Source organism: Emydura macquarii, unplaced genomic scaffold (genome assembly GCF_026122565.2).
Source record: "Emydura macquarii macquarii isolate MOO-44397 ecotype Brisbane River unplaced genomic scaffold, CSIRO-AGI_Emac_v2 contig_3647, whole genome shotgun sequence".
In the NCBI taxonomy this organism is placed as follows: domain Eukaryota; kingdom Metazoa; phylum Chordata; order Testudines; family Chelidae; genus Emydura; species Emydura macquarii.
In genome coordinates, this window is record NW_027133784.1 from 537,212 (window position 1) to 546,305 (window position 9,094).

A 9,094-nucleotide genomic window follows, 5' to 3' on the forward strand; every position below is an offset into this window, starting at 1 on the left:
GGCGGCCCAGGCTTTGCCCACCAGGCGGTTCCCCCCCCGCCCGGCAAGGGATGCAGCCTGCTGGTACCCCATGGAGCTGTCGGCAGCTGCCTTGTCTTTCCAGTGAGCTCCTGGGGCAGGGCCACGTCTGCCCCGCCAGGCTCTGCCCTGCTAAGACCCCCGCCGGGCAGGCCAGCCGGCCCATGCTGGCACCGCTGCAGGGCAGCGTAGGTGGGGTGCGAGGCTGGCCTGGCTCCAGGAATCTCACCCACGTTGCAGGGGATGAGGCAGGAGCTAATCAGGCTCCGTGGCTGGCAGCGCTCCCCTCGCTGAAAGACAGACGCCCGTCGCACCCTGACACGCTGCTTGCTGGGCCGGTTTCTGGGTGTGTGGGGAAGGGATCATCTGTGTCTGTGTCTGTGTCTGTGTCACACCCCCCTGGGTCAGGAGCTGGTCACGCAGCCGGGGTCCCCAGCGTGCACTGCAGCACAGGGAGACCGGCGCCGGAGCAGAGGTGGGACGTGCCCATGGCAGCGATCGGGCCAGGCCGTGCCAGACGGCCAGAGCAGCAGAGGAGAAGCTCGCACACGGAGCAGGGCAGGCGGTGCAAGGTCAGCGAGGAGGCCGGGGGTGGATGGCAGCTGGACGAGGAGCGGAGAGGTTGGCTGGGCTGTTTTGAGATGGATCCAGAAGCCCGCAGGTGGGGGAGCCCAGGGCAGAGAGCACCTGGCTGGGTGGCGAGGAGGTAGGCAGGTAGTGACAGCGGAGATGGAGACAGGCAGGGCCCAGGGAGGGGAGAAGAGGGCAGGGCACGGAGCAGCTGCAGCGAGTAGGAAGAGGCCGCATGGACTGGGCGTGGGGCGCCTGCATCCACATGCTGCCCTCGCTCTGGCCATGCCAAGGAACCCCCGGGGCAGAGGGGGGGCGCCGAGGTGGGTGGAGGGAGCGAGCTGTGAGGGCCTGGCTAGCTAGACGACTGGCAGGAGGGGGCCGCGCCCCAGGGGAGGGCTGGCAGCGCCCACGCAGAGCGGCGCTGAGCAGGGAGGGACAACCCGCCCGTGGGACCGGGAGGGTGGAGGAGTCGCTGAGTGGAGGGGGGGAGCCCCATCACTGAGAGGCTCCTGGATGGACCGGCCGAGGCGCTCAGCCCTGCCCCTCCATCCCGGGCATCACAACAGGCCATTTGTGAGCCAGGAGACAAAAGGGGGTGGGGCAGAAGCAGGAGGCGGGGCTAAGGGTGGTGGGTGTGACTGTGGGAGTTGGGGGTGGAGCTAGGTCTGCACCTTCCCTATTTATTGCCCCATCTGGGAGCTGCAGCCACAGCCCAGCCTGGTTTGTGGCTCACCCTGCTGTGGCTCTGCCGTCAGCCTGGTCTCCAGCGCGCCCCGGGATGTCTGCCTCGGACAGAGTGGTCGTGGTGCTTGGAGGGGCCGGCACGGTGGGGTCTGGGATCGTGAAGTCCCTGCTGGAGAGAGGTAAGGGCGGCCAGGCGGCCATCCCAGGTGCTGGGTGCATGGGGAGTTTGCCAGAGATGATGATGATGATGCATGGGGAGTAGGTTGCCTTGTTTTCTAACCACAGCCCCATGGGGTCTGGGATCCTCCTTGCTGGAGGGAGGCCCCAAGGCACCTCAGCCCTCGAGCCCCCCCGGGGCTACATTTCAGTGGACACCCACTGGCGGGAGCTGAGACCCCCCTTCCCGGTGAGACCCAGCCCCTGCCAGCTCCTTCCTTGCTCCTGGATTATTTCAGACACTTTGTTCCAGGGCAGCAGAGCGAAAAAGCTGCTGTGTCCTAGCCACGCAGCCACCGCACTCCAGGCTGTTTCTGCAAATAAAACTAGCCCTGGGCTGGAGGGGTGCTGTCGTCCTGGAGATATCTGGGGCAATGGGCGCAGGCCAGCTGGGGCGCACACTGCTCCCAGCTCAGATGAGGCCATTCAGGAGGGGCGAGGTGCCCGGGTCTCTCTAGGGCAGAGCCTGGTGGCATCAGGCTTGGTCCCTTTCTGAGCCGCCTGTGCAAATTCTGCCAGCGATGGCACCATGCGAGGTGGGCTGCCTGCCCTCGGTGCTCCTGTGCCTCTCCCTGGCTGGAGCCGGTCTGTTTGACACCTGCCTGGTGTCGACGTGCCTGCAGAGCCCAGGCTGCAGAGCCGTGAGGCTCCATCTCGGTCGCCCCTCGGGGCCGGTGGGTTGTTCCGTCTGTGTCTGCCGCAACTCGCCCTCACCCCAGCTCTCCTAGCACCCTGCTACACGCAGCAGGCTCAGTACGTAACGCTCTGCCCCAGGCAGGGATGAGGCCTGCCCATGCTGGCCCAGGGAGCCAGTGGCCGAGTGGGGAATGGAGGCCAGCAGTCCTGGCCCCTAGCCTGCAGCTCCTGCCTCCCTGGCGTGGTGCGGTCCCGTCCCTGGGGACTCCCTCACTCACCAGCAGAAGCTGCGGGTCTGCTCCAGGGCATGCCCCGTGGTGACAGAATGATGCCGGGGCCCAGGAAGCAGTGGGCAGAGGCTCTGTCTCTGGTGGGAAGCGAAGGGCTGTGCTCACGAGCGCCCTGCCAGCCGACTGCAGGATGCTGCATGCCCGCGTCTCCCCGCCGTGCTCTCTCGGCTGCAGGTTTCCAAGTTGCTGTCATCTCCCGCGATGGAAACAGGCTGGAGAGGCTGAGAAGCTTTGTGCCGGCAGCAACCCGGGACCGTCTGCACACGCTCGTCGGGGACGTGGGTAAGGCCTGGGCAGGCAGCGCTCCCAGGGAGGCTGGCAGGGGAGCTGGTAACAGCAATGCCAGGGGAGACACGGTAGTATCAGGCTGTCCCTCCAGGGAGCCCCTTATTCCAGCTCTTACCCCACTGGAGGAGAGGCCGAGCTCAAGAGAGAGGAGAGTCGTGGGGTCCGGAAATCTACCCCCACGGCCTGGCTGGGCCATGTTTGCGCAGTGCCTAGCACACGGCTCCTGGGCTGCGTCCCCGACCGGGGCTCCGGGAGGGTAAAGCGGGCGTGCTCCTGGTTTTGAAGAGGGCAGTGAGCGTTCGGTGCCCCCAGGGGGGGAAGGGAGGTGCAGAGCCGGTGGGGGAAGAGGTGGGTAGCAGCAAGGGCTGCCTGCTTGGGGCACGTAGCAGTGAGGGTCCCATTCCCACGGGCCAAGGTGCCCAGAGCACGGCCCGTGTAACAAACGCTGCTGCTCCCTGTAATCCAGCTCCTGGTCAGCATGCAGGGCGCATTAATCAAGAGATGCAATCGGCCAGGACCCCCGTGGGCAGGGAGCCCTCTGCAGCGAGGGCTGGGCTGAATCCCCTTTGCCCCTTGCAGTTGCAGGGCTGGGCACGGGGCCAGGGTCTCTCACTCGCCGCTGAAATCCTTCCAGGGTCCGAGGAGGGAGCGGAGGCAGCCAAGGGAGCCCTGCTGAAGAGCGTCGGGAAGGTCACGGACGTGGTGTCCTCGCTGGGCTTCAGCTGGTGGCAGGGAGGCCCCCCCCACACTCAGACGCTGCAGGAGCTCCACCGGGTGGGTGTGGGCAGGCGATGCAGCTGGCTCTGGGGAGGAGCCGGCAGGGAGGTGGCAGGAGAGGCCGGGATCCAGACTCCACCATGCCCTTGTAAACTGCAGCCTGGTAGCGCTATCCTGGGCGCTGAATGCGGGGGTCCGTGCGAGGCGTCAGGGCAGCGGCTGTGGAGACGAGGCTCAGCCCCGGCGGCGGGGAACGGCCCCCACCCCTGGCTGAGTCCCAGGACGGTGCTGGGGACAAAAGCTGCATCCCCGCTGCTTCCCCAGGGGTCGGGTTAGCAGGGCAGGTGGGGAGGGGGAGCTGCCCTGTCTCCAAGAGGTGGCTGGCCCCGGGGGTCGCAGCCAGTCCTGTTGGCGCACAGCCTGGTCCGGGGATGCAGAGCATCAGCCTGCATGTGAGGGGGGACGGGGGGATGGACACGGCTGCAGGCGGGTTTGAAACATATCCCCCCCCCTTCCCAGGTCCTCGAAACGCTGCTGCTGAGCACCTTCACGGCCTGGAAGGCCTTCTTCCCCCTCGTCCGGGAGAATCCCGGCGGCTCGTACACCTTCATCACAGGTGAGGGGAGACACGGGCCCAGCACCAGCCTGCATGAATGGCACCGATCCTCTGCGTCCGGCCACGCCGTGCCCTGGGCCCGCCCCTCCCCGCGGAGTGCGCCCACGGGGGCTGCCCTGCATCCAGCTGTGGGGTGCCGGCCTGAGCCAGGGCTGCAGGACACCCCCCCGGGCACTAATACCAGGCCCGCTCTGTTTCAGGAGGGGCTGGCGAGCGACTCCTCATGCCGGGCACAGGGTTCCTGACGCTGGGGGCCGCGGGGGCTCTGGCCTTCTGCCAGGTGGTCCGGGAGGAGTACCCCGACGTACCCTGCAAGCTGAACGAGGTCAGTGCGCCCACAGGCCAGGCGTGGCTGGGAGGGGCAGGGTGAGGAGGGGCTGTCACAGCCCCCATTATGGGCCTGGAGGGGGAAGGAACGGAGCCAAGAGGCCCGTCTCCCACACTGAGCTGGGCTCTCATGTAGGTCAGCAAAAGGGCCCCCACGCTCCTGGTTCAGAGGATTTCCTGGGGCAACCTGCCCACCCATGCCCCTCCACGTCTGGCCAGGCCCTGGCTCAGGGGGTCCTGGTGCACAACTGGGGCCAGATGATTCAAGTAACATGGGGCCCCCTGCAGCCGGGGCAGGTTTGTGGGTTAACGCGGGCCATGGACTCTGCTCTCGGGTGGGCGAGGGCCCCTTTGCTGGCCAGCAGGTGTTGGACGCCCTGGGAGTAACCACCTCTGCTTGCCCCTGCAGGTGAAGATTAACATGGGCGTGGCGACCCCCGAGCGCGCGGGCCCCGGCTACGTGAGTCACCTGCAGGTGGGCGAGGCGGTGGCCTCGCTGGTCGAGAAGAGGCGCGTCTCGCACGCGGTGCTGTGCGCCAGCTCGCCCGCCGACCTGCAGACCCTCACCCTGGAGGGGAAGATCTGAGGATCCTCTGACCCACTCGACCACATCCTTTGCAAAGCCTTCCGTCGCTGCGTCCGCTCTCTGCCCCCTTGTACGGGTCTCCTGGGTACGTCTGCCCCGTGCTCCGGTCCCCCGCGGGGATGGGTGGGCTCAGCTGGGATTCGATGCTGATCGGTGGCTGGCTTGGCACTCCCGGCACGGACAGCACGGCCTGGCTCTGCACTCCTGCTCACCGATTAGCGAGGCCACGATGACTTGGGCAGCCGATGGCAGGACGATGCCACCTTCGCTGCTGGGGACCCCGGACCCTCTTCTCTCCAAGCCCCTTTCCCTCGTCCCTGGCCCAGCTGCTGGGCTGGCACCTCTCCCAGTCCGAAGCCTGGGCAGGAATGAAGGCAGGACACAGAAGCGACCGTAGCAGCAGGCAGTTCTGGGAGGAGCTGCTGGGGCCCCAGCAGAGGTTAAAGCCAGGCCCCAGCTTGCCATGGGGTCTCACAAGGGGCAATCCCCACAATTCAGCTTCTCCAGCCGGTTGCCTGCGCCAGTGATCCACGGCCAGCCGGCCAGGTCCGTCTGTCCAGCCAGCGAGCTGCCTACCCAGGCCATGTCCTGCCCTACCTCCTCTTCACCTCTGCAAGGCTGCAGTGGGTCAGGCCCCTTCCCCGCTGCATGGCCTTTCCAGTGGCCGGGGCCAGACTCAGCATCCCCTCCCTGCAGCAGGGTTTCTGGGGGAGCTTGTGGGACGTGCAGGCCCCCCCAGCCCCTGCTGTCAAAGCTCTTAAAATCACATGCTGCAGTGGGCACCAGGCCGTCTGCCCGAGCCGCCGGGCTGGGCCTCTTGTCTGCCCCCTTCCCTACCTGCTCTCCCCAGCTCCCTGCTGCTGGTAGCTGCTTCTCTGTGTGGGGCGGTTTTGCATGTTTGAATAAACGTTATTTGCACAAACTCTCTCTGCTGCGTCATGGCGTCGGCAGGCAGCTGCTGCTGGGGAGAAGCCTGTGCCAGGGCTAGCCCCAGGATGCAGCCTGGGCATGAGGGGCACGTGCATGGGGTGGGGCAGGCACAGAACAGCGGGGAGGGGGGCGCCAGGCCAGCAGCGAGGCAGAGCCGTGGTGGGGCCTGAGCTAGCCGGGGGGCGGCTCCGTGTCTCTATTAAAGCACTCTGGAACCAGGGGGAGGGGTAGGAAGCCACTCACCAGCCACGGCCCTCGCTCACCCCTTGCTAGTGCTTTGCACACGGCCAGCTCGCTCTAACCCCAAACCTCAGCGCTAAGCCCCCTTCGCCCCCCGGAGCAAGGCCTGCAAGGGGGAGGGCTGGAAAGCATGTCACTATAGCCCGTGGCTGGCTCCCAGCCCCACGCCCCGCAGCTGGGAGAAAGGTGGCAGCTCCCAGGCCCAGCTGGCAATGCCATGGGCAAGGCGGTGCTTGCGAATCCGCCCGGAGAATTGCTCCTCGCCGGCCCCGAGCAGCAGCTGGGCTCCAGCAGGTTAATTTACTCCTGGTCTGCTGAATCCCGGGGCCGGCCTGCGTGCACAGAGTGTGGAGCGAAGGCCGGGACGGCCTCCTGCTGCTGCAGGGCCCACGGGCAGGGCCCAGGGAGGGGTGGGTCCATGTTCCCGCACCGGTGTGCCTGATGCGGGCTGGCATGTTTACCAGGGCGCCGAGCGCTCCTTCGCGGGCCGCTGGCCGGGAGCAGGGACAATGGGCAGCGGCGCTGTCACGCCTGCCCGGGCACATCAGCATCAGCCTCCAGCACAGTCTCTCTGCCGCCCTGCGCTCAGCTCCCTCGCAGAGCTCCCAGCACGGGGCGCAGGCAGCCTGCCAGCCCCACGGTGGCTCCTGCTCCCCCTCCATAGCACCCCACTGGCCCAGTCAGGCTGTGGCCCGTCTCCAACCCCAGCCAGCCAATGCTGGATGCTCCAGGGGAAGCAGAGCAACCCCCAGAACGCACCCCTTCCAGCCGGGCTATCCCAAACCGGCCGGACTTCTCCTCCCCGAGTCCAGCTGGCCGCCAGCTTCTTCCACGACCAGCAAGCCCCCGGCTCATGCTAGCCTCTTATCTCACCACTGGTGCCAGGGTGTTCCTGTCAACGTCTAACCCTGGCTTTCACTCTTGCTAAACTACCTGCCTCGGTAACATCCTGCAGTGGTGAGTTCCATGGGTCGCGTGGAAAAGGATTTCCTTGTATCCTGTGGTGCCAATTCACATCCCTGATTGCCCCCGGGTCCCTCTGCTACAGCAGAGCAACCGAGGGCCCAGCTGGCTGGCTCCTCGCTGGCCAGATCCCATGCCTATGGCCTCCTCTGCCAGGCACTGCCTGCTACAATGCCTTTGTGCAGCTATCTCCAGGTTAATCTCTAGCTTCTTCCTAACACAGACCGATTGCTCGGCCAACCACCGGGCCCCGACACACTACCAGACACCGGTGGCAGCTTTGCCTCCCTACACATGCCCTGGAAGCTGCTGATGTTGTGGTCCCGAGAGATGCCCTCCGCTCGCCAGCCCCGCCACGCTTTCAGCTCTGTCCTCATGCCTGTCAGGGCAGCACCTCTGACACAACCTGGCCAGTCAGCATGCCCGGCTCCCCCTGGGCCTGTACAGCTGCAGGCATCTCCTCTTCCTCCCCCCAGGGCAGCTGCTAAAGGGAACTGGGTGCCCAACGGACTGCCCCCAGCCTGCCACCGCCTCCAGCTACAGGGCCAACACCACAAGTGTGAGCTAAAGAGGGCGGGAACTTTGGCTTCCACGGCCAAGGCACACTCCATCCTTCGCTCAGCCGGGGCAGCCCCCGCGGTCAGTCAGGATGGAGCGGGGGACGTCGCTCCTTCCTTACTTCCGAGTTCATGCACCAGAACCCAGCCCAGAGGAACCAGCCACGTTTATTACGCTACAATCCCCCACCGCAGGAAGGTGCCACCGTAAAACGAAGCCGCCTTTAAAGACAAAGAGGGACAGAAAACACCCCAAGCACAGAACCAGCCCCCGGTTTGGCCTTCAACAGCTAGCAGCGCCTGGGGGGAGGGGGGACGGCTTCTAAGCAGAGGAAATCTCTTTTGTGGGCAGCCCCACAAACACGCTGGACTGACGTTCCCATTGCATCGGGAGAGGGCAACGGGGAGCTCCCATTGCTCCCTGCCCTCCCACCTAGGGAATCCCCAGATGACAAAGATCAGCCCACGGGATGAATGATCACCACGGCTGGGTGTGGTGCAAAGGCTCAGCCAACTGGAGCGTGGCCCCGACTCAGCCCTGGGCTTCTTGGTGGTGGGACCTTTGCCAGCCCTGCCATCCAGCCCAGTGGCTGGAACAACCCCGGCTCTTGACACGCCTGGGAGAGGGATCCTGGCTCAGCCACACTCCCATGAGCGCCCCCAGCACCTGCCTGGCAGGAGGGGCATTCAGGGCCCCGGCACTGTAGCAGGGATTCCCGGCGCGAAGCTGATGGGCCCGTTGTGATCACTGGGCCTACAAACCTTCCCTCAGAGCGAGCTCAGCTGCCACAGGCATGTGCAAGTTCGGAGATGTCACAATCACCCACAACAATGGGGCTTGATGGGAAAAGGTGCAACCGAAAGTCAGACAGGCTGAGTGCAGGATGTCAGAGCCACCCCTCCCTGTCTGTCTGGCAGGCAGGCCAGGCCCCTCGCTGCACTGGGTTTGTCTATTGCTATAACTCAGGGACTGCGTTAAGATCATGCCTCATAACCAAGAGATGTGTGGGACCGGAAACCAGTGAGCCAAAACTGGTGTGTAAGGAAGCAGGCGGATCGGGCGGCCCACGTAATGAGTGGAGGGGGTATTCCACCCACACTCCCTTGGGGGGTCCTTAAAGACTTTGGGGAGAGAGTGGAGGGCGTCACCATCCTGACTGCGAGCCCCACCATCTCCTCGGACTCCAGCCCATCTTCGTCCTAATCCTGAGACACATCCTGGCCAGTCCGAGGGACCCAGAGGACATCAACACCTCTGCCAGCTGCAGCTGCACCCCATCCCCACCTGGGATGAGAGACGTCATCTCCTGCCTTCTATCCCCGTCTCCTTTTGCTTCCTTACCTTATTTCTTCTCTTTCCTCTCTCTCCTTTTCCCTTCTGTCTAATAAGTCTGGCTTAGCGGCCCGAGGCTGAATATGCTGCAACCCCGCTGTGAGCAGAGGCAGCTAAAAG

General features: G+C 65.3%; 1 protein-coding gene across 3 annotated transcripts; it reads left to right on the forward strand.

The window, feature by feature from the left end:
* Positions 1-570: 570 nt before the first annotated feature.
* Positions 571-5,983, forward strand: LOC137145807 (peroxisomal trans-2-enoyl-CoA reductase-like). 3 transcript variants are annotated; one of them, XM_067536735.1, is made up of 7 exons: positions 571-679; positions 1,347-1,454; positions 2,592-2,699; positions 3,340-3,479; positions 3,942-4,038; positions 4,239-4,363; positions 4,775-5,983. In XM_067536735.1, the coding sequence occupies exons 2-7, from the start codon at positions 1,370-1,372 to the stop codon at positions 4,949-4,951; spliced, it is 732 nt and encodes a 243-aa protein (XP_067392836.1). In that variant the 5' UTR covers positions 571-679; positions 1,347-1,369; the 3' UTR covers positions 4,952-5,983. The 3 variants fall into 3 exon arrangements, with proteins under 3 accessions (XP_067392836.1, XP_067392837.1, XP_067392835.1); XM_067536736.1 differs by lacking the exon at positions 3,942-4,038 and having other exon boundaries at positions 604-639; XM_067536734.1 differs by lacking the exon at positions 571-679 and having other exon boundaries at positions 1,246-1,454.
* The last annotated feature ends 3,111 nt before the right edge of the window (positions 5,984-9,094 follow it).

Coding starts and splice junctions, on each gene's coding strand:
- LOC137145807 (XM_067536735.1), top strand. CDS start 1,370: ATGTCTGCCTCGGACAGAGTGGTCGTGGTGCTTGGAGGGGCCGGCACG. Junction 1,455..2,591: donor GAAGTCCCTGCTGGAGAGAG/GTAAGGGCGGCC, acceptor TCTCGGCTGCAG/GTTTCCAAGTTGCTGTCATC. Junction 4,364..4,774: donor TACCCTGCAAGCTGAACGAG/GTCAGTGCGCCC, acceptor TTGCCCCTGCAG/GTGAAGATTAACATGGGCGT.